Raw genomic sequence first — 25,581 nt, forward strand, 5'->3', positions numbered from 1 at the left:
GGTCTAAGGTAGCCATATAGGGACCCCAGTTTTTGTAAAACCCAGCAAGGCCAGAGGATCCCGTAAGGAAAGTGGACCTACGATCAAAATACAAGTATTGTAACATAGTTTTTAGAACTTCAGCTAAGGAGGGGGTCGATCTGACAACCCAATGTTTCAGAATTGCTTTTTTGGAGATGGTAAACAGCATTGTCAGCATGGGGAAAAGTGGGTTAATCCCTCTCACCGAGCTCCAAATGGAAAAATTGTTGCAGAGACAGGCCAGCGGGTCAGGTCGTAGTGGCGTATGAAAAATAAGAATTTACTTACCGATAATTCTATTTCTCGTAGTCCGTAGTGGATGCTGGGAACTCCGTAAGGACCATGGGGAATAGCGGCTCCGCAGGAGACTGGGCACAAAAGTAAAAGCTTTAGGACTACCTGGTGTGCACTGGCTCCTCCCCCTATGACCCTCCTCCAAGCCTCAGTTAGGATACTGTGCCCGGACGAGCGTACACAATAAGGAAGGAATTTTGAATCCCGGGTAAGACTCATACCAGCCACACCAATCACACCGTACAACCTGTGATCTGAACCCAGTTAACAGCATGATAACAGAGGAGCCTCTGAAAAGATGGCTCACAACAATAATAACCCGATTTTTGTAACAATAACTATGTACAAGTATTGCAGACAATCCGCACTTGGGATGGGCGCCCAGCATCCACTACGGACTACGAGAAATAGAATTATCGGTAAGTAAATTCTTATTTTCTCTGACGTCCTAGTGGATGCTGGGAACTCCGTAAGGACCATGGGGATTATACCAAAGCTCCCAAACGGGCGGGAGAGTGTGGATGACTCTGCAGCACCGAATGAGAGAACTCAAGGTCCTCCTCAGCCAGGGTATCAAATTTGTAGAATTTAGCAAACGTGTTTGCCCCTGACCAAGTAGCTGCTCGGCAAAGTTGTAAAGCCGAGACCCCTCGGGCAGCCGCCCAAGATGAGCCCACCTTCCTTGTGGAATGGGCTTTTACAGATTTAGGCTGTGGCAGGCCTGCCACAGAATGTGCAAGCTGAATTGTACTACAAATCCAACGAGCAATAGTCTGCTTAGAAGCAGGAGCACCCAGCTTGTTGGGTGCATACAGGATAAACAGCGAGTCAGATTTTCTGACTCCAGCCGTCCTGGAAACATATATTTTCAGGGCCCTGACTACGTCCAGCAACTTGGAGTCCTCCAAGTCCCTAGTAGCCGCAGGTACCACAATAGGCTGGTTCAAGTGAAACGCTGAAACCACCTTAGGGAGAAATTGAGGACGAGTCCTCAATTCTGCCCTGTCCGTATGAAAAATTAGGTAAGGGCTTTTATAGGATAAAGCCGCCAATTCTGAGACACGCCTGGCTGAAGCCAGGGCTAACAGCATTACCACTTTCCAAGTGAGATATTTTAAGTCCACAGTGGAGAGTGGTTCAAACCAATGTGATTTTAGGAACCCCAAAACTACATTGAGATCCCAAGGTGCCACTGGAGGCACAAAAGGAGGCTGTATATGCAGTACCCCCTTGACAAACGTCTGAACTTCAGGAACTGAAGCCAGTTCTTTCTGGAAGAAAATCGACAGGGCCGAAATTTGAACCTTAATGGACCCTAATTTTAGGCCCATAGACAGTCCTGTTTGCAGGAAATGCAGGAAACGACCCAGTTGAAATTCCTCTGTAGGGGCCTTCCTGGCCTCGCACCACGCAACATATTTACGCCAAATACGGTGATAATGCTGTACGGTTACATCCTTCCTGGCTTTGATCAGGGTAGGGATGACTTCATCCGGAATGCCTTTTTCCTTCAGGATCCGGCGTTCAACCGCCATGCCGTCAAACGCAGCCGCGGTAAGTCTTGGAACAGACAGGGTCCCTGCTAGAGCAGGTCCTTTCTTAGAGGTAGAGGCCACGGGTCCTCTGTGAGCATCTCTTGAAGTTCCGGGTACCAAGTCCTTCTTGGCCAATCCGGAGCCACGAGTATAGTCCTTACTCCTCTCCTTCGTATGATTCTCAGTACCTTGGGTATGAGAGGCAGAGGAGGGAACACATACACTGACTGTTACACCCACGGTGTTACCAGAGCGTCCACAGCTATTGCCTGAGGGTCCCTTGACCTGGCGCAATACCTGTCTAGTTTTTTGTTGAGGCGGGACGCCATCATGTCCACCTTTGGTTTTTAACAACGGTTCACAATCATGTGGAAGACTTCTGGGTGAAGTCCCCACTCCCCCGGGTGGAGGTCGTGTCTGCTGAGGAAGTCTGCTTCCCAGTTGTCCACTCCCGGAATGAACACTGCTGACAGTGCTATCACATGATTTTCCGCCCAGCGAAGAATCCTTGCAACTTCTGTCATTGCCCTCCTGCTTCTTGTGCCGCCCTGTCTGTTTACGTGGGCGACTGCCGTGATGTTGTCTGACTGGATCAGCACCTATCTAGGGTATCAATATTTTCAGTCAGGGAATCCGACCACGCCAGGCCCGCACTGCACATCCAGGCTGAGGCGATTGCTGGTCGCAGTATAACACCCGTGTGAGAGTATATACATTTTAGGATATTCTCCAGCTTTCTATCGGCAGGTTCCTTTAGGGCGGCCGTATCAGGAGAGGGTAGTGCTACCTGTTTAGACAAGCGTGTGAGCGCTTTATCCACCCTAGGGGGTGTTTCCCAACGTGCCCTATCCTCTGGCGGGAAAGGGTACGATGCCAATAACCTTTTAGGAATTATCAGTTTTTTATCGGGGGAAACCCACGCCTCATCACACACTTCATTTAATTCCTCGGATACAGGAAAAACTACAGGCAGTTTTTTCTCACCAAACATAATACCCTTTTTAGTGGTACTTGTATTATCAGAGATATGCAATACATTTTTCATTGCTTCAATCATGTAACGTGTGGCCCTAGTGGAAGTCACGTTTGTCTCCTCATCATCGACACTGGAGTCAGTATCCGTGTCGGTGTCTGCCATTTGAGGTAACGGGCGTTTTAAAGCCCCTGATGGCGTTTGAGACCCCTGGACAGGCACAAGCTGAGTAGCCGGCTGTCTCATGTCGTCAACTGTCTGTCGTAAAGAGCCGACACTGTCACGCAATTCCTTCCATAAGCTCATCCACTCAGGTGTCGACTCCCTAGGGGGTGACAACTGTATAATAGGCAATTGCTCCGCCTCCATCTCATTTTCCTCCTCAAACATGTCGACACAATCGTACCGACACACCGCACACACACAGGGAATGCTCTGATAGAGGACAGGACCCCACTAGCCCTTTGGGGAGACAGAGGGAGAGTATGCCAGCACACACCAGAGCGCTATATATCTACAGGAATACCACTATAAAATGTGCTTTTCCCTTTATAGCTGCTGTTAGTATTAAAACTGCGCCAAATTAGTGCCCCCCTCTCTTTTTTACCCTTTTCTGTAGTGCAGGACTGCAGGGGAGAGTCAGGGAGACGTCCTTCCAGCGGAGCTGTGATGGAAAATGGCGCCCGTGTGCTGAGGAGATAGGCTCCGCCCCCTTCTCGGCGGCCTTTTCTCCCGCTTTTTTGGTGAGTTCTGGCAGGGGTTAAAATACATCCATATAGCCCTGGGGGTTATATGTGGTGTATTTATGCCAGCCAAGGTGTTTTACATTGCTGCTCAGGGCGCCCCCCCCCTAGCGCCCTGCACCCTCAGTGACCGAAGTGTGAAGTGTGCCTGAGTAACAATGGCGCACAGCTGCAGTGCTGTGCGCTACCTTGTTGAAGACTGATGTCTTCTGCCGCCGATTTTTCCGGACCTCTTCTTGCTTCTGGCTCTGTAAGGGGGCCGGCGGCGCGGCTCTGGGACCGAGCTCCGAGGCTGGGCCTGTGTTCGGTCCCTCTGGAGCTAATGGTGTCCAGTAGCCTAAGAAGCCCAATCCACTCTGCACGCAGGTGAGTTCGCTTCTTCTCCCCTTAGTCCCTCGATGCAGTGAGCCTGTTGCCAGCAGGTCTCACTGAAAATAAAAAACCTAAAACTAAACTTTCACTAAGAAGCTCAGGAGAGCCCCTAGTGTGCACCCTTCTCGGCCGGGCACAAAAATCTAACTGAGGCTTGGAGGAGGGTCATAGGGGGAGGAGCCAGTGCACACCAGGTAGTCCTAAAGCTTTTACTTTTGTGCCCAGTCTCCTGCGGAGCTGCTATTCCCCATGGTCCTTACGGAGTTCCCAGCATCCACTAGGACGTCAGAGAAATGGGTATTTATGAACACAAATAGTTTGTTCCAGAAGCGTTGAATCCTGGTACAGCTCCAGAGGCAGTGGTAGAAAGAGGCTCTAGCCCCTTTACATTTAGGGCACCTATTAGGGATCACAGGATCTATGGAAATCTGGTCATAGGGGGGCAGGTATGTTCTGTGGATGGATTTAATGTGGACCTCCTGAAAATATGCAGAGCCTAGGATTGACATGGTGCGGTGGTGATGGTCTAAGAGAAGGTCATAAGAGGTCACACTCGGAATGTCTGCTTGCCAGGAGGCAACCAGTCTGGGGATGAATGGCTTGGAGGGGATATTCACGATGAGGGAGTAAATTTGTTTTAATTTGTAGGGATGGGATTCCCAGCGCTTTAGAACTTTGGCTAGTGGGGAGGAGGGGGTCGGGAGAAAAGAGTCAAGGCGCAATGATAGTAGATAATGTCTCACTTGGAGATACATAAAGAAGTGGGAGGACGGAATGGAGTACCTGTCTCTTAGCGTCGCAAATTGAACAATATGGCCGCCCGGGTCAAATACTTGGGAAGCAGCGCACAGCCCCCTCTCCCGCCACCGAATAAAGAGAGCATTGTGAAGGGAAGGAGAAAGAGATGGGTTACCCCAAAGAGATACATAAGAGGAAGCAGTATGGTCAGATTTAAGCTTCTTGTGTAGTTTCACCCAGCTAAAGTAAGTGTCTCGAAATAAGGGGTGTTCCAGGATTGATGGGGGTATGTCAGCTTTCTTGGCGTGGAGAAGGGCACAAGGGGAGTAGGGTCGAAAAGCGTCAGTGTCGAGAGCTAAATCAGTATAGGTGCTTTTACCTAAGAGCCAGTCAGCAGCATATCTGAGAAAGATTGTGAGAGAATAGGAAAGAAAGTCCGGGACTCCAAACCCACCCATTGACTTGTCCATTACAAGCTTAGCAAAGGCCACTTTTGGTTTCTTCCCGTGCCATATAAATCGAGTCATAGCCTTGCGTAGTGCGATGCCATCCGCATCTCTGAGGCTGATTGGAAGAGATTGCATAATATAGAAAATGTTGGGGAAAATCACAGATTTGATAACTGCAATCCTCCCTAGCAAGGAGAGCGGTAGGGTAGCCCAACCATCCAATTTAGAAAGCACAGCCTTAATGGCCGAGGAAAAATTTAGCTCATAGATCCGTGAAATATCTCGTGGAATGTTTACCCCTAAGTATTTAAAGTGTGACTGAGTGATCGTGAAGGGTGATGTCTGTGTAAGTGAGGACAGTGAGGAAGGGGTAATGTGTATAGGAAGCAGTTCTGATTTTGTGACATTGATCTTATAACCAGCCGTCTCACCAAAGTCCGAAATCAAACGCAGGATTTCCGGGACTGACGTTAGAGGATTCGAGACAAATAACAGCATGTCATCTGCGAATAGGGCGACTTTAAGCTCAATGTTACCGATATAGATGCCAGTGAAGGAAGAGGCGAGTCTGAGAGCTAAAGCTAGAGGTTCTAGGGCGATGGCAAAAAGGAGGGGGGAGAGTGGGCAGCCTTGTCTAGTACCTTTTTCTATGTAAAAGGGGTCGGAAAGAAAACCGTTGCAAGAAAATTGAGTGGCCGGGGACGAATATAATGCGCGGATAGCCTGAATGAACGCGTCAGCAAAGTTAAAACGTTTCAAGGTTGTGTATAGGTGTGGCCATTCGACAAGGTCGAAGGCCTTTTCCGCGTCCAATGATATGATGGCATACTCCGAAGAGGGCAAGCTACCATGGCAGGAGTGTAAAGCCGCTATCACCTTCCTCACATTGACCGCCGAGTGTCTACCTGCAATAAAGCCCGTCTGGTCAGGGTGGATGATGTGGGAAAGTATGAGTTTCAGGCGATCGGCCAATATCTTGGCGAACAACTTATAATCTAAGTTTAACAAAGATATTGGTTGGTAGGAGCCTGGGAGGGATAAATCTCTGCCCGGTTTAGGGAGCAGTTTGAGGAGTGCCGAATTGAAGTGGAGCGGGGGGTCTTGGCTAGCATTAAGGAGTTGAAAATGTCTACCAGGATGAAGTCAAATTTGTGAGAGAGGAGTCTATAAAACTCTCCATTATAGCCATCAAGGCCTGGGGCCTTGTTGGGTTTCAACTGTTTGATCGCTAAGCGGACTTCAGCGAGAGTGATCGGGGATAAAAGTTGAGAAGCCATATTATCTGAGAGAGCAGGGTAAGGCAGAGCTTCCCAGGAGAGAGGAGTGTTGGGAGAAGTGTCAGCGGGGGTGGTGGGAGAGTGTGGTGGATGAGAGCAAGATGTCGGGGAATGCGAAGCTGGCGAGGATGGCTGCAAGGTGCTTGGAAGAGTGGATGAGTATAATTGGGAAAAGTAAGACTGCATGATGTGAGCAATCTGCTTGTTTGTGGAAGTCAGTGTGCCGTGTTGTGTGCGAAGGGGATGAACCACTGCAGGTGAAAATGTGCCTCGAAGCAAGTTGGAGTGTAAACGGCCAGACTTGTTCCCGAATTTATGAAATTTGTAGTGGACAGAAATGTGTTCGTCAAAGTGGGTTTTAGTGAGCAGATATGCTTGCTTAGTGACCGGTGAAGGTGCCTGTTTGTACGCCTGAAAGGCCTTAGTGAGAGCGTCCTGGAGCCCTAGGTATTGCTTTGAGAATTTCTTGTTGGAAGCTGCGGTGAAAGACATAATCACTCCTCTGAGAACGGCTTTCGCCGACATCCAGAACAGAAAAGGATCCGTCTGGAGATGTTCAGAGTTGGCAGTGCAATAATCATCCCAAGTAGCTTCCAAGAAGGACTTGAAAGTAGAAGAGCGACAAAATCTAGAGGGGAATTTCCATAACCTAGTCGAGTCTCTGTCGTCAGGAAAGTGGATATTCAGAGAAAACAAAGCATGGTCTGACAGGGAGATGGGGGCAATAGAACAGTCCGTTACCTGAGGAAAGAGAGCATGAGAGATGAAGAAATAATCAAAGCGGGAGAGAGAGCCGTGCGCCGCCGAGAGACAGGTGTATTCTCGCTCCGTTGGATACAGGGCTCGCCACAGGTCTATAACCTGTAGGGTGGAAGTGAGGAGGGGGATGCCTACTTTAGGAAGTGGAGGGGGGGTCCCTTGCGCATTCGATCTATCAAGTAGGGAGGAAGAGATCAGGTTAAAATCTCCGCCAATAATCAAATTGTCTCCCATGAAGGGGGTCAGAAGGGTAATCAAGCGCTGGAAGTATGACTTAGAATAGGGAGGGGGAATATATACATTTGCCAGTGTGAGCCTCTTGCCCAGCATATCCACTGAGACCACCACATATCTACCCGTATCGTCAGTAACGACGCAGTGAATTTCATAGGCCAATGAGCGTTTTACCAGGATAGCTACTACACGTGCCTTGGAGCTGTAGGAGGAAGATGCCAATACAGACCAACCCAACATTCCCAGTTTCGCAGACTCAGAAGGAGTCAAATGAGTTTCCTGGAGGAATGCCACATCCACGCCAGATTTTTTCGCCGGAGAGTTAATCCCTCCAACGTTCCAGGTTGCGTAGCGTAGACTAGGCATCCCCCGAGGAAACAGGGAAAAAAAGAAACATTGGTTTAAAACATAAAAAGACAAGGGGGAACTTTCAGTACAAGGATGCCAAAGGACATCAGTAAAACTGACCCATTTAGACAGTACAGGACAGCACTCAAAGGAGTAGGAGAAGGACACCACACAATAAGGGAGGGAGGAAGTATACGGGAGGGGGAAAAAGGAGTACAGATGAAAAGAGGCATACAAACGCATTTGAAGCCAAACTTCCGAGCAAATGCACACAGAATAACATAACAAAAAGGATATACATCCAGCAAGGAGGGGCATATCCGTCCCCGATCCTCAAATTGCAGCAAGGTATAACTGAATAACTGGACCCCGGAGGTCCAGCAGCGCATTGCGCAAAAGGACATTAAAGTAACATGCAGTATACAGAAAATGAGCCACGAAATGTGAGAAAGAAAAAAAATGGCAGCGTTATAAACTTAGAAATCACTAAACAGACATGAAAATATGCAAGGCAGGTATAACGAAATGAGACAATTTAGAACATGGAGCACAATCCCTCATTCTGTGGAATCAGAGATTTCTGCATCCTTGGCCTGGGACAGCTCCTGGAGGTAGGCCAAAGCGTCAGGTGGGGTGGAGAAGTCCTTAAATGAAGTCCCATCATAAATGCGAAGCCTGGCTGGGTACAGTAGGCCAAATTTGCGCCCTTCAGCGACTAATCGAGAACAAACAGGGGAAAAGGATTTCCTGGCCCGTGATAACTCAGCGGAGTAGTCTTGAAAAATATGGAGCTTATGTCCTTCCCACGACAAAGATTTAGCTTTACGAGAGGCCGACCATATCTCCATCTTGTGTAGATAATTTAAGCAGCGGAACAAGGTAACGCGGGTCTCGGCCTGTTAGGGGTCAGTGTCGGGCCCACCCTATGGACCCTTTCTATAACCATGTCCTGGCAAACCGCCTCTATGCCTAAGAGCGAGGGTAGAGTGTTGCGGCCAAAGCGGGCCCCTTGATAGACTCAGGGAGGCCGACCAGCCTAATATTATTTTGACGCGATCTGTTCTCAATGTCGTCAATCTTATTCCACAGCGGATAGGAATCATTAGTAAGGCGCTTCACAGTGTGCTGTAAATCTCCTAGGTCATGGGAGGCTACACTGAGCTGTTGTTCTGTCGTAGAAACCCTGTGTGTCAAATGTTGCAGCTGACTGGTAATATCAGCCACTGCTTTAGATAGAAGGGGAGTCATAGTGGCTGTAATGGCCGCCACCACCTCAGCATAAGTCACAGGGGCATCGCAGCCCACACTCACGTGTCCCCCAGATGCGGGTCCCTCAGCCGCAGCTTTCTTGTGCAGGGGGGGAGCGCTCTCCACGGCAGAGTCTGCCTGCATGGTCTCCGCAGCCCGCCGCTTCTCCTGGCGTGGAGGCTACGGCTGTTGCTGCTGCTGGTCCGGCTGGGGCTGCGGCGCCAGAAAGCGGTCCATGTGAGCGGTGGGAGGTGTAGGTGCACTGCGGGCTGGCTCCGGGGGTCAAACGAGGCTTTAGAAGCCTATTAAACGGTGTCTGCAGAGGAGCGGGGGACGGAGCTCAAAACGGAGCTCAGGTCTCCATGAAGCCGGAACCGGAAGTCCTCCTATTGTATTTAATGGACCTAAATTTTGTAACCCATCTGAATATGCAGAATGAATATGTCAAAGCTGTAGATGTTTGTATTGACAGGATTCTCATTGTTTTATTGATAACGGAATGATTGACTGTAACCAGGTATACATACACAACTATGCAGACACTCCCACGGCTTTATAAAGATCTGTAGGGGGATTGTTTGCACTGGCAAAGCTATCTGCTGTATGCTCTACGTGAATGAAGGAACAGTGCATTGCACAAGCTTACTAATGACTTCTTGATTGTACCATGTTTTCCCTGTGTTTATCCTGACTGATTTTTGTAGGAGTCCATCTCTATTTTATTAGCTGGAATTGTGTGCGTTATAGTGTACCTACATCCGTGTATTGAAAAGGGTTTTATACTATCAAGTATATTTTGGGTACATCGAAACAAAACTGGGAGGAGAGTAGCAGAGATATTGCTTCCAGATACACCCCAGAGTGACGTACCCTGCGTATATATACTTAACTACATGCCATTTTAAAGTGTCTCTCTTGTGAGTTAATTAGCTCTGGGGATAACCCCAACAATTTTAAGGATAAGGTGGATGATCCAACAGGACAAACACGCACAATACCTTGATCCTGTTTTAAACTCTCTCACCAATATTTAAGGTGTATTACCTAGATTATTCGACACTATATATTTAATCTTTTATACAAGGTGGATAAAACAAACAGTGAAAACTTGAGGCCGTGTCAAAATAAAACACGTTGTGTACTATTTGTTTTTTTAGGGCTTTTTTTTTTTAAATCAAAGCACCATTTTCTACCTGCATTCTGTTTTTTCATTGTCTATGATTAACCACCACTCACTCCAGCGATATGAACGGAAAACTGGAAATGCAGTGCCCCAGATAGACTGTAAGTAATGGGTGTCTTCTCTCCTTCATAGTGTCTGGTGGAAACGTCTACAATAGGGGCATTTCAAAGCTATACCTGGGAGAAGCTATCCGCAGAAACATATTAAAGTACTGTAGAATATGGCCTGCTTAACATATAATAGTTCCACTGGTGACACTGCAGATCCGAGGCCTGTAGTTATAGTTTTATTTGAAAAGATCTATTAGGACTTTGTTCAGGTCAGACATAACTCAATGTAAACAACTGAAAAACCAAAAAAGCCTGGTAAAGCACCCCTACATTTACTTGGAGTGACCCTTAGAGGCAGAGTGTGTAAAACAGCTATGTAAATGACTGAACCACAGGGAGAGGGAAAAAAAAAAAACCTACAGAAAAAAGGATGGAAATCCCTCGCGGTCTTGTCAAAACAAAAGTCTTCCACACCTACTGAGAGAGCTCTATACCAACCAGGTTCTGGAGAAATAGACCCTTTCATCTTAACGCACCTCAGCTAAATTCAAGGATGTTGAGAATGTGTCTGCAACAGCTACACTATGTAAACCCAGACAACGAAGAAGCCAGAGAAGGAATAGACACTTAATGAAAAGTTTGCGCTAGAGGAAGCCATCAATCTTGGCCAGTCACTATCATTAGAACATTTTTAGATTAGATACATATAAAATATTAATATGTACACACACACTATATATATATATATATATATATATATATATATATATATATATATATATATATATATATATATATAGTACCAGCAGATCTCTCTGAAAATAAAAAATCCTAACAAAATACTTTCTTATTAGCAAGCTCAGGAGAGCTCACTAAAGTGCACCCAGCTCGGCCGGGCACAGATTCTAACTGAGGTCTGGAGGAGGGGCATAGAGGGAGGAGACAGTGCACACCAGTAGTCCTAATTCTTTCTTAAAGTGCCCTGTCTCCTGCGGAGCCCGTCTATTCCCCATGGTCCTTACGGAGTCCCCAGCATCCACTAGGACGTTAGAGAAAATATATATGTGTGGTATGAAATAAATACCTACCAAATATAGAAAAAAGGCTGATTTGCCCTTTGATGGGTTATAACCTTCTATATGTAAACAAATCAAGGGGCAAATCAGCCTTTTTTATATTAAATAGAAAATAATTTTTCATTCCCCAAACAAGTTACCACTGATGAAGTCGATAAGACGAAACGCGTTGGAGTTGTCAGAAAATTGCAGCCTAGTTTGTGAAGATACTCCCTTTCGAGCTCGCACCTTGTAAAAGGTGAGGGAGTATCTAGAGTCCATCTAACAAACGTGTTGGTTGTATTTTTTAGTTGTATGTTATGGATACAATTTTAAAAATGTATCTTTTGTAAAATTACATGAACTATGTATAAAAATTCATGTGTTCAAATGTACATTATTAAAATAACTTTTTACTAATTGGCCAATGGCCTCTTGTTTGGGTAACTATTTGGTGAGGGGTGTCTGTTACAGGTCCCCAGATAAAAAAATCCTCCAGTCTACATTCCTATGAAAATAACGCTGGAAGAATTCTGTAAATACGTTTCACTTTAGCGCAATTGGGAGTGTGTGTGTGTGTGTGTGTGTGTGTATGTGTGTGTATATATATATATATATATATATATATATATATATATATATATATATATAGAGAGAGAGAGAGAGAGAGAGAGAGAGAGAGAGAGAGAGAGAGAGAGAGAGAGAGATTAGATAGAGAGAAATATATATATATATTGTTTTTTGCCCTACTGACCACACAGAATGCAGTAGTACATGTGCAAGTGCATATTGCTGAACACAGGGAAATATACATTACGGTAAAAACTTACCGTTGATAACGGTAATTCTCCTAAGTCCACAGGTTCCACAGGATAACAATGGGATATGATAGAACGTCAGCGGATTGGCACCAATCGATCAAAGCTTTCTGGCCTCCCAGGATGCAACGGGCCCGTCCATATATCCCCACCCACTGGCCCAGACAAATCAGTTGTATTACAAAGCAGAAGGCAGGAGCATCATGTAGAGCCCTAATCAGGAGAGAAGAACACACATGCACACCTTTCCGTACAAGAGGTAAGAGGTTAGTGAGTAGAAGGATTCTCAAATCAGGTGCGTCAGGGTAGGATCCCTGTGGAACCTGTGGACTTAGGAAAAATACTGTTATCAACGATAAGTTCTTACCATAACGTATTTTTCTCCGGCAGGGTCCACAGGTTATCCACAGGGTAACAATGGGATTTCCCAGTTTAGAGGTGGGGACGCTCCTGATGTACAGTAGAATCCTTTGCCTCTCACAATGCTGAATTCGGGCAAAGTATTCAAGGCATGTCTAATGAATGTGTATACGGAAGACCATATGGCTGCCTTACATACCTGTTCTGTTTAAGCACTACATTGTGCTGCCCAAAAGGACCTACCTTACAAGTAGAATGAACAGAGACATTAGCCAGAATAGGGAGATCAGCTTAGAGAATATGCTTCTGAAATAGTCATCTGAAGTTATCTTTGCCAGCATCTGTTTACCAGCAGGCCATCATCCTCTCTTGTGAAATCCATAGAGAAAAAGAGAATCTGCTTTTCTGATGGCACTGGTACAATCCACGGATATCCATATTGCACGGATCCCATTCAGCGATGCATCTCCCGCAGAAGGGCCCGGAACCTGAAAGGCCAGGACAACCCTTTCTTCGTTAAGGTGGAACTTAGTCATCACCTTGGGAAGATACCCAGATCTAGCTCTGAAAACTGGTTTATCTGGATAAAAACGGGGAAATGGGGAACAATATGACAATGCCCCGAAGTCTGATATTCCTCTAGCTGACCCCGTAGTCAGTAGAAAAATCAAGATCCATTTTAATAAGTGGTTAAAATAGGCAACTTGAAGGGCTTTGAGGACTAACACAAGTCCCACGGCACTGTAGGCGGAACAACCAGAATCTGAATGTGCAGCATACCCAAGTACAAAATACGCACATCCTGTAAATTAGTCATTTACTTTTGGAACCCTACAGTCAATGCCGACCCTTGCTCTTTCAAGGAAGCCACCTTCAAACCCTTATCCACTCGTGCTTGAAAGAATGTTAAGACCCCGGAACTCTGAAAGATTTAGGGTCCAATCTTCTTTCACTGCACCCATGAATATTGGTTTGCCATATTTGGTGATAAAGGCGAGCTAAGGAAGGTTTTCTTGTCTGAAGACTGTTTGAATCACGTGTTGAAAATATCCTTTTGACTTCAGGATAGAGGCTTCAAAGGCCACACTGTCCAAGACAGTAGATCCAGATGTCTGTGATAACCAGGACCCTGCGTTAGTAGGTCTGAACGTTGAGGGAGCATAAGTAGAGCATGCATTGTCATTCTCTGCTGGTCTTCCTGTTTTAACTTTCTCACCACCCTGGGTAATATGTAATTAGAGGAAAACCCATCCGCCAGACGAAGGTCCCATCTCACAGATAAAGCATCCACAAAGATCGCCCTGGGATCCTTTGTTCTTGATCTGTATGTGAGCACTTTGTTGATATCTCTGGCAAGCACCTCTTGTTTACTAGAGTCCGGAAGATCTCTGGGTGTAAAGCCCATTCACTTCCCTGAATGGTGTGTCGACTTGAGAAGTCCGCTTCCCCGTTTAGGATTCCCGAAATGAGAACGGCGGACAAGAACTTACCATCTTCATCACTTTTCGTCTGAGAGTTCCTCCCTGATGTTGAGGTACACTACTGTCGTCGCATTGTCCGAGCGAAACTGGACTGGTTTTCCCTGAAGACTGTCCCGTGCCTACACCGGTGCCCTATATATGGCTCGAGATTCCAACCTTTATCGGTAGACGCCGTTCTTCTTTGGGAACACAATCTTCCTGACACTGATCCCCAGTGTCAAAATCTTCCCAATCTGATATCAAAAGGATTTCCCCTTGTCCAGCTGGGATGTCTGTAGCCACCAGGCTAACGGCCTTCTTACTTTGATCGTAAGTACCATATAGTCAGTCTTGTGAATGGCTGTGTCAATGGATAACGTTTGACTGTGCGGCAAGTCCTCAATCCTATGCAGAACCCTGGATATCTTGTTGCGAGGTAAGAATTACTCTCTGTAGACCTGATCCAGTACAGTCCCCAAGTGAATCATCCGGTGTGACGGAACTGGAGACGATTTCTCCAAGTTATGAGTCGCTTGCCTCGGCAAGCACGTTATTGTCTGTTGCAGATGACAAAAATAAGTCTCTGCGACTGTGCCAGAATTAACAGATCGTCTAGGTATGGGAAAATCCTTAACCCTTGCTGACGGAGATATGTTATTACCCCCATATATTTGGTAAATACTCTGGGGACTGTGGCTAACCCAAAGGGTAAGGGCTAGAACTGAAAATGCTATTTGGAGGATAGCAAACCTTGGATAACACTGATGGACAGTGGTATAGGAACATGTAGGTAAGCATCCTATATATCCTGAGACACCATAAAACCCCTGGCTTCATGCCACACATAAGGAATGTAACGATTCCACATGCAACAGAGGTACCAAATGTATTTGTTCAGCATTTTAGGATTGAGCATGGGCCGAAATGACCCATTTAGCTTCCGATTAAAACCAGGTTAGAGTAAAACCTTGCCCCATTGGCTCCTCAGCCAAGCACATACACCATATGTCTGAACCTGCGGTTCCTCTTGAACTGAGCACGATTACTATGGCGACAACTATTGTCACGCTTAGCGGGGATTCTGACTTCGAGGCGTTCAGTCATAATCCCACAGATGGCAGGCTGTCTTGAATGCGAAAGCATAAACTAGAGATACTGTGCCAGATCTGTGTGACCTGAAGAAGTCGGCCCCTCTCCAGCCTGGGGTATCCCAGGTGGAGGCCCACACCATCAGACTGATGGTTTATTTTTCTACATCACCTAGTATTTCCAGATGGTTTCCCATCCGAGTACTAACCAGGCCTAACACTGCTTAGTTTCCAATAATCAGCTGATATTGGGCTTATCCAGTGTGGTGTAGCTGTAGATCTTCTGGTAGCCCAATGCTTTCCCAGTCTTCCCAGACTTGTTAGATACCACAAAGGGCAGAAATGCAGAACTTTTAGGTTTGAAACTGTATGTGGAAGGAACCTGACCTTCTTGGAGTCTGCTTCTGACTCCAGAATAGCTGTCAATTCTTACCAAAAATAATATTTTCAGAAAAAGACAATGATTCCAAAACCTTCCTAGATTCTCAATCAGCTTTCACGTACCCAGCTAAACTGCTCTACGAGCAGGTAAAGATTGGGCTGATGCCCTGGAGTAAATATTTTGCCCATATTTTTTATATGAGCTATATGAGATCTTTGCTCTATTGAGAAATCTCCTTCCAATGCATCAGCCCAGGCAACCACTGCCTTTGCCATACAAGCCGAAGCCAAGGCTTGGCCTTATGACTGACCTAGACAGGAAAATAAATGGTTTTTCTGGGACCCATCCACTCTCCTATCCGTGATGTTGAAAACAAAGATAATGTAGATTTTGCATCTACTTTAGGAGCCACCTCCCCTTTTTTTTTTTTTAAACAATCCCCAGCTGGAAGATGATAATTGGAATTCCATTTCTTAGGAATTCTAAACTTATCGGGCGTAGCCCAACCTCTTCTATGATTTCCGTCAGTTGATCTGTCCATGGAAACTCAGGTTTTTGGGTGTTTAAACACAGGTGCCCTGGATTTTAACACAGGCTTTGCTGTATCCTCTAAGGATAGAATGGCTTCATTGTTTTCATTAACTCAGCTAAATTCCAGAGCTGAGACCTACTTCTTTTTCATATGATGAAATAGAATAAATTGGGCTTTCATCTTGTGATGAATCTGAACAATGTGTAGCCTGTGAAGGTGAAGATTTACTTACCACTGGATCTGAGAAGCTGCTGCTAGGAGTGATACACCATAGGTGGATCTGCATATAAGGGCTAACAATATAACCCTATCCGTGGTACAGAATTTTGGGGGAATTATCCATTCAACTTATTGGATCAAGTCTGTGCAAAGATAGCCCAAGGCGGATACACTTGTACCTGCCTCTGCCTTGTATTTTTGATGAGCTAAAACATTATGCACACAAACATACTGAACCAGATCATGAGAGGATAATACGGCTTTGCAAAACAAACAAGGTATGTGTCCTCACCAATGCTGCACTTATACATGATAAATAAATCAGCACTTGCATAATGTACTACACAATTTTGTGACTATAATCACTTTAACCTTTTTTTTTTTAAATGATATCCATCCAACCCTACTCATGCACCAGCTTTGAGGATCTGCAAAACTAACTGACATATAGTAACGTCAGCATCATACTAGCAGTCAGTCACGTTATACCTTAGTACAATAAGCAATATGAGTACATCATCAACTATAACATTTTAAGTACGTAGGAGAACACATTTCCTGAATCATGTTAAAACAGATCTAACGTATTCAGACGCAATGCAAAAGATACAGTAATGGTATACAGACTCATTTGCAATATGCACTTATCTAACTATTTGTACTCAAAAGGTAGATAGAGATTTAGTGCTGTATTACCCGTAATCAGTAGAGTGGGATTAAAGGGAGACTCACCCCGATTCCAAGATCGATCATACGTTAGCAAACTCTGACTGGATCCAGACGCTACTAGTGTACACTGCCGCTCCCTGAACCTAGTGAACACAGATGCTCCGGTCACACAGCCGTCTATGCTGCGACTGGATCCCCTTGTGGTAGCGCCCAGTGGACACAGACGCACCGGTCACACAGCCGCCTATGCTGCGACCGGGTCCCCTCGTGGTAGGTTCTGAGAGGGAAACGAGGAAATAGTTCATAGCGGGAGACTCGGCGGAAACTGGTCATGAACTGGGGGGGAAGGGCGACCAGGAGAGCTTCTGACTCCCCCTGCTGATATCAACCCTAGGGATCGTGGCCTCATGCTATTCCTGGAGCCTATGATCCCCAAGGCCTAGCGCTGGAGCACCCGTGGTGGCAGCGCGTCAGCTACTGTTTGGTAGGCTCCTCCCAAAAGGAGTACGGCTGTGTCCGTATTCCCCTTCTAAGCAGAACCGATGCCTTACCTTCTCCCCGTGCTCCGGCCACAACCTGGTAACATCTGATGGACCTGCCAGTATAGCTGACAGACGCCCGCTGAAACAGTACTGTGCTTGTGTGTAAGCGTTGTCGCGACCCGGCGGTTGTTGGAGTGACTCTTTCTAATATGCGTATAAGATGCTGTTTAGAAAGATCACTCAAAAAACTAGTAAGACTGTAACAATAAAATAAGAAAGCTTAAGGATGCTAAAAAACAGCAGCCCTCTGACCATGGTCCGGCTCCTGCCACACCGAACAAAAACTGATTTGCCTGGGCCAGTGGGCGAAGATATATGGACGGGCCTGTTGCATCCTGGGAGGCCAGAAAGCTTTGATCGATTGGTGCCAATCCACTGACGCTCCATCATATCCCATTGTTATCCTGCTGTCACCACGGGGACATGGGTGAAGAGATACAGCCGTGCTTTATGGTCCGCACCGTTCCAGTTTTTACCCCAGACCATATGGGAAGGCTATAATTTCTCCCTTCTCGTCTCCCTGGTGACAGATGTCACATACACTTCCCGGATGGGGACACCCTACAGACGATGGACAGGGACGCTCACTACAAGATCCAGAGTAATAGAGATTGCTGCATGGAGCCAGTCCAGTCCATCATTTCAAGGTACAGACCGTTCCAGTTTTTACCCAGTCCCCATAACCCCATATTGGAAATCTTACCGAACAGTATATTACAATTCCCTGGTGGGGTGATATATAACTGTTTTTTTCATGAAGATACCAACATGTTTATTTGTCTAGCTACAGATTGTTAAATTTTTCATTTAATAGGGGTAATTTATTACATTGTTTTATAAATGACATTATAGCATTAGGTTTAATCAATCGCTTGGGGATTAGCTCTTACTTTAAAAGCACGTTTAATGCTCAGTGTGCTCTATGCTCCATAAATATACGTTATGGTAAGAACTTACCGTTCAAAACGGTATTTCTCCTAAGTCCATAGGATAACATTGGGATATGATGACGCGATAGCGGATTTGCATCAAACGATCAAAGCTCGTCGCCCAGCATGCAACGGGCCCGTCCATATATCCCTGCCTCATGGCTCAAGCAAATCAGTTGTTTTTCCAAAGCTCAAGGCAGGAGCATTATAGAGAGCCCTAATCAGGCGAGAAGAACACACATGCACATCCTTCCGTACAAGAAGGAATAGGTTAGAGAGTAAAAGGATCCTCAAATCAGGTGCGTCAAGGTGGGATCCCTTCACCCAAATTCAGCGTCCTGAGACGCAAAAGTATCAACGGCATAATGTCTAATGAATGTGTTAATGGAAGACCATTCTGTTGGAGCACCACGTTGTGCTGCCAATGATGGACCTACCTTATGAGTAGACTGAGCAGAAACATTAGCCGGTACAGGGAGATCAGCTTGAGATTATGCTTCTGAAATAGTCATCCCAAGCCATCTTGCCAGTGTCTGCTTATCAGCAGGCCATCCTCTCTTGTGAAATCCGTAGAGAACAAAGAATTTGTCTTTCTGACAGCACTGGTACGATCAATGTAGATCCTTAAGGCACGGACCAAAACCAACGATGCACCTGACGCAGAAAGCTCTGCCCTTAAAAGGCCAGGACTACAATTTCTTTGTTAAGGTAGAATTTAGACACCACCTTAGGAAGATACACAGATTTAGTTATGAGAACTGCTCTATCTGGATTAAAAAAAAAAAAAAATCAGAAATGGACAATGCCCCTAAATCTGAAACCATGGCCAGTAGAAAGAGAACTTTAGCTGTCAACCATTTAAGATCCACTCTTAAGTGGTTCAAATGGGGCAACTTGAAGGGCCTTTAGGACTAAAGTTAAATCCCAAGGCACTGTAGGAGGAACAAAAAGGAGGTTGAATGCACAGCATTCCCTGGAAAAAAGGACGTTCATCCTGTAGGTTGGCAATTTTCTTTTGGAACCATAGAGTCAATGCTGACACTTGCACTCTCAAGGAAGCCACCCTTAAACCATTATCCATTCCTGCCTGAAGGAATGCTAAGACCCTGGAAACTCTGAAAGACCTAGGGTCAAATTTTCGTTCACTGCACCAGTGAATATAGGCTTGCCATATTCGATGATAAATGTGAGCTGAGGAAGGTTTCTTTGGTCTGAGCACTGTTTGAATTACCTGTTGTGGGAATCCTCTTGACTTCAGGATAGAGGTCTGAAGAGCCATGCCGTCAAAGACAGTCGATCCAGGTGTCTGTGATAACAAGTACCTTGAGTCAGTAAATCTGGACGTTGAGGTAGTAGGAATGGAGCATCCATCGACATCCTCTGCAGATCTGTGTACCAATGTCTTCTGGGCTATGCAGAGCCATTAGTATCACAGCACCTCTTCCTTGTTTTACCTATCTCACCACTCTGGGTAATAAGGCGATTGGTGGAAACACATAGGCCAGATGAAAGTCCCATCTCACCGACAAGGCATCCGCAAAGATCGATTTGGAATCCTTTGTCCTTGACCCGTATGCGGGAACTTTGTTGTTCTGATGGGACGCCATGAGATCTCTCTCTGGTAACCTCCACCTGTCGATCAGGATCTGGAAGGCCCCCGGGTGTAGAGCCCATTCGTTTGCATGAATGGCGTGTCGACTGAGAAAATCCACTTCCCAGTTTAGGACTCCCGGCACGAACACTGCGGATAAGGCTGGATGATGAAGTTCTGCCCACTTTAACGTGTGACTTAACTCCTTCATTGCTTTTTGGCTTTGAGATCCTCCCTGATGGTTGAGGTACGCTACTGCAGTCGCATTGTCAGAGCGGATCTGAACTGGTATCCCCTGAAGGATGTCCTTTGCCTGAATCAGCCCCATGTATATGGCCCGGAGTTCCAATATATTTATTGGCAGGCAACTTTCTTCCTTGGTCCACTGCCCCTGGAAACAAATCCTTCCCGACACTGCTCCCCAGCCCTGGAGACTGGCATCAGTTGTCAGAATTCCCCAATCTGATATCCAAAAGGGTCTCCCATTGTTCAGATGGGATGTCTGTAGCCACCAGGCTAATTAAGTCCTTACTTCTAAAGTAAGGACCATAGTGTGCGTTTTTTTTATTGTCTGATGAAAACCATTCCATTTCGTAAGGACCAGAAGTTGCAGAGGCCTTAAATGGAACGGAGCATACTCCACCATGTCGAATGTTGACACCATTCACATCACACGCATTGCTGCGTGACTGGATACTTTTCAACTGTGCAGCAGCTCCTGAATCCTTGACTGAACTTTGGATATTTTGTTCAGAGGTAAGATTACTCTCTGAAGGCTCGAATCCAATACAGCCCCAAGTGAGTTATCCGCTGTGACGGAACAAGAGACGATTTCGCCCAATTTATGAGCCAACCATGCTTCTGCAGACACACTATTGTCTGCTGCAGATGACACAGAAGCAATTCCTGAGACTCTGCCAGGATTAAAAAAAATCGACGAGGTATGGAAAAATTCTTATCCCCTGCTGGCGGAGATAAACTGCCATTACCCCCATAATTTTCATAAATACTCTGGGGGCTGTGACCAATCCAAATGGCAGGGCCTGGAACTGAAAAATCTGGGGGATAGCAAACCTGAGAGAGCACTGATGGGACAGGGCTATAGGAACATGTAGGTAAGCATACTGGATGTCCAGGGATACCATAAAATCCCCTGGCTCCATGGCCAAAATGATGGAACGTAAAGTTTCTATATGAAGGGAGCGTGGCAACGGAGGCAAGGGAGTAGGCAGCAGATTCCAGGAGATCCCTGGGCCATTAATCCTGTTACTGATCCTGGGCCTCTCCAGTGGCACACCTGCGCCTCATCCCCTCTGTGCAGCAGCGGGCACCCATTCCAGTCCTTTCTGCCGGCTTCCTGGTCGCGGCGGCTGGTGTCCGGTACTGTGGCCTGGGCCTCCTCTAGATCCCCGGTCACAATTTTGGGATTCCGGCCATGTGGTCCCGGGAGGCTGCTTCCGCGGACCCGCGGCGGTGTCCTGCACCACCGGGTGCCTTCAGTGTGGACAGACACCCTTGATGCTCCCCATCTTCTCAGACACGCATCCGTCGTTAGGAGGATCCAATCCTGAATCCCGAAACTTAAGCCTTCCAGTAGGTTGGAGGACTGCAGCCACCACAGGAAGGAAATCCTGGCCTGAGGTGACAGCCGTATTATCCGTGTGATCCGGACCACTTGCTCAGGAGATCTAATGGAAATGTTCTGGCATGGAACCTTCCATACTGGATCGCCTCGTACGAGGCAACCATCTTCCCCAACAATCTTAAATGCAAAGATGGATTGTTATTCGAGTAGGCCAGAGAACCATGCGGAGCATCTCCTGAAGTGTTCTCGCTTTTTCCTCTGGGAGGAACCCTTTTTGGGCCAAAGTATCCAGCAGCATTCCCAGGAACAGGAGCCGTTGAGTTGGCTCCATGTGGGACTTCTGTAAATTGAGGATCCACCCATGGTGTGACAGAAGCTGGATAGTGCGGTCTATATGGAGCAATAAAAGCTCACTGGATCTTGCTTTTATCAAGAAATCATCCAGATAAGGGACAATATTAACCCCCTGGACCTGGAACTTCATCTCAACCATCACCTTTGTGAACACCATCGGAGCTGTGGACAAGCCGAAGGATAGCGCATGGAACTGGTAGTGATCGTTCAGTAGGGAAAACCTCAGGTAAGCTTAATGAGGTGGCCAAATCGGGATATGGAAATAGGCATCCTTTATATCCAGGGAGACCATGAATTCTTGTTCTTCCAGACCCGCAAATCAATGCTCGCAAGGATTCCATCTCAAACCTGAAAACCTTTAGGTAAGTGTTCAAGGAATTCAGATTCAAAATGTGTCTTACTGAACGGTCTGGTTTCGGTACCACGAACAGGTTGGAGTAGTAACCCTTTACCTGTTGTTGTAGTGGCACTGGAACAATGACTTGAGACTGGACCAATATTAGGATGGCCTGTTGCAGCGTAACACGCATATCCTCCAAAACTGGCAAGCTTGATTTGTAAAAAATTGTTGAGGAGGAGCACCGTCAAACTCCAGCTTGTAGCCCTGAGAAATGAGGTTCTTTACCCAGGTATCTTGGCAGGAACTTTCCCAGATGTGGCTTAAGTGACTCAGCCGAGCTCCCACTTCGAGATCCCCACGGTGTGGGTGGGCACAGTCATGCTGTGGCCTTAGCGGAAGCTGAACTGGTGCTATCCTGAGAACCGCCAATTGCTGGTTTTGTCTTACCACTGGTGCCTCTAGCCGCATTGAAGGCACCTCTGGCCCTAGATAGAAATCTGTTAGACCGAAAGGACTGAGTAGCTGGCCCCGAGTTGGAATATCTAGCCGACGGGGGCCCCAGAAGGGAGAAATGTGGATTTCACCGCAGTAACTTTAGAAATACACGTATCCAATTCCGCCCCGTAGAGCCATTCCCCTGAAAAAGGGGAGAGACTCCACACTGCGCTTGGAATCTGCATCCACTATCACAACCACAAAGGCCTGCGCGCCGAAACTGCCATAGCAGGTATCCTAACATTAATATCGCCCATCTCCTTGAGTGTGTGACACAGGACGCGTGTAGCGTCCTGAGTAGCCCCTGCATGAAGAATGGCATGAGTCATCCAGCAACCTGCTATGACCGGTCTTTGTGATATACCCGCTGCAGTGTAGCTTGACTTCAGTGTAGTCTCTATTTTTCTATCCCCAGGGTCATTTATGGTAAAGGAGCCCGGAGCTGGCAGTACCGCCTTTTTAGATACGGATACGTCAACAGCCGAGGGCTCTTACCAGAACTTCCTGCCTTCAGGAGCAAATGGGAAAGTGTGCAAAAACCGGCTTGACACTTGGTATTTTTAATCTGGATTTTTCCAGACTAACTTAAATAGGTCATCCATCTCTGCAGAATCAGGGAAAGTGACACTGAGCTTGTTCTGTGTGAAGAAAAACGACTGCTGTGCCGCAGCATCCTCTAGAGGGAGTTTTAGCACTTCCCATATAGCTAAAATGAGGGGTTCAATACCCTGTGCAGAAGGGAAATCCCCAGTGACGGGATCTAATTCCTCCTGTATCACAGAGTCTGGAAGTAAAGCAGGTAACCCACGTTTAAGTGGTACTGAGTTAGAGAGGGGTAGCTGTGGAACATCTGCCCTTGCAGCTAGGCCTGCAACTGCCTGCTGCAGTTGTTGAGTTTATTGAGCATTAGCAGTGAGCTGAGATGACATGTCTGACATCATGGATTTTATGGTACCTAGCCAGGAAGTCTCCCTAGGAGTGTAAAAACATCACAGAGAGTGCTAGTTTTAACCACTGCTGCCAGTGTATACGGGGGGGAGGGGGCTATGGTGGGTATTCCCCCAGTAGGGGGCCGTATGCCTCCTCTGCGTTATTGCCGCACCACGAACCGGGGGACCCCCCTAGTGGGGCCCCCGATTAGTACTCACCACTGTCGTCACCTTCAGGCTATTGTTAGGGGTGTGCGTCGTCCCGCGATTGTGACCGCTAAAGTGCAGTGTCCCACTGTACAACAACCTCTCAGGACGGTGGTCCTGCAGAGGGGAAGCGGCTAACACCTTACAGAGGCCAGTGACCGCCCCCAACTCCCACAGTGCAGGTATGCTGTTGCCCAAATAACATACCTAAAATAACAGCTTTAAAAGAAACTTAAAACTGTGGAGTTGCAGAGTGTGCATCCTCTCCTGAGGGCACTTTTTTCTAAACTGCCCGTGGGGGGGGGGGGCGGCATAGAGGGAAGGATCCAGCACACCCATATGAAGAAATGTAAAGTGCAGCAGCTCCTGTGGACCCCGTCTATGCCCCATCGTACTAGTTCTCACCAATATCCCTTATGGATGCTAGAGAAACTAAGATTTTATTACTAACTCATAACGCCTCACGCATTTGCTATTTTTTTCACTTCTAAAAACTCGTATTGCAAAGCATTGAGCAGCTTTCCTAAACCATTTAAATACAGTAAGGAAACCGAAGGGCAAAAAAAAAAATATAAGGCAACTACCACCAGCGTGTACGGGAAAACCGGAAGCAATTCCAGACCTGGTTCCATGGATTCATAGGAGTTGAACATGAAAAAACTACAAATCTCAAAAGATCCCACCTTTACCTTGTGACACAAATTTTCCAGAGCAAAGTCCCAGCAACTCATCCATGGTTTCTTTCTTGGAATCATCAGGCTGGCTGGAGCCTGAAGGAGAGCATTTGAATTGTCCAGAGCAGAGATCCAGCAACTCTCCCATATTGGCATCCATAGCATTCTCATCCATTGTATCCAGCACCAGCCTTTGCTTGGCAGAGCTGTACTTGCTTCTGTTGTGGCCTACATTTAGGAAGCTTTGGAGACAAAGCATGACCATTACTTGTTGCTACTGAAATTCTAAATGATGGTAAAGATGTTTCCTCTTACATCTTTGCTTCATGCGCTACAAGTCGTGTTACACATAATGCGTGAGTGCCGTGTGACTTGGTAGCGCCAAGCGTCTTTTTTCTGCATCGCAGACTCAAGGTAATATAATAGGACGCACAAGCAGCTACTGCTGATTTAAATGATATGCAGCATGCCTATATTCTGTGTGTGACTGCGACTGTAGTTGCATACAAAATGCTATGCTACAGTTTTTACCTGGAAATACTAACGTGGCATTTTGAAAGCAGATAGAGCGCAAATTACACACAGAATATAGACATGCTGCATTTAATTTTAATCAGAAGAAGCTGCTTGTGATTTTACATTACTTTGCGTTTAAGACGCATTTTAGCTGGAAAAAAATGCAACAAAAGATGCTTGGCGCTGCCAAGTACTACCACGGCATGGTGCGACTTCAAGGGCTGTTCAGTGTGACTGCAGCAAGGCTGTAAGAGGACACATCCGTATATGGTTAGTCTGTTAATCACATGCCAGTCTTACCCATCAGCATCCAGTAGCTGGCTCTGCGTGTCATCTTCCAAAGAAAACTGGAACTGAGAGTCCACACCAGTACAGAGATATGAAGCTTTAGGTTCAGGTGAAGCATTGTAAAGATCCTGCGAGTCTTCCACAGGAAGAGATGGTTCAGACATCTTGCCAGAACTCTAAGAAAGTTAATACACAATTAGTTTAGAGAATTTTTTTTTATTTTATTTTTTAAATTAAAGTATATAAAAATAAAATATCGGATTATTTTTACATAAATTGGATTTTGGGGATTTAAATAGAATTTTTATAAAAATGATCAAGTAA

The 25,581-nt window shown here is 46.3% G+C and overlaps 1 protein-coding gene across 4 annotated transcripts in view; it reads right to left on the minus strand.

Moving 5' to 3' along the window:
* CLSPN (claspin) overlaps positions 1–25,581 on the minus strand; it is a 410,714-nt gene that overhangs the window by 134,927 nt on the left and 250,206 nt on the right. For all 4 annotated transcript variants that reach the window (XM_063954464.1, XM_063954465.1, XM_063954463.1 and 1 more), the window contains exons 14-15: positions 25,270–25,433; positions 24,469–24,695 (exon numbers count right to left, since the gene is read on the minus strand). In XM_063954464.1, coding sequence (XP_063810534.1) covers positions 24,469–24,695; positions 25,270–25,433 — 391 coding nt within the window. The remainder of the gene's footprint in view (positions 1–24,468; positions 24,696–25,269; positions 25,434–25,581) is intronic.

The sequence above is a fragment of the Pseudophryne corroboree genome, chromosome 2 (assembly GCF_028390025.1).
Source record: "Pseudophryne corroboree isolate aPseCor3 chromosome 2, aPseCor3.hap2, whole genome shotgun sequence".
NCBI classification, from domain to species: domain Eukaryota; kingdom Metazoa; phylum Chordata; class Amphibia; order Anura; family Myobatrachidae; genus Pseudophryne; species Pseudophryne corroboree.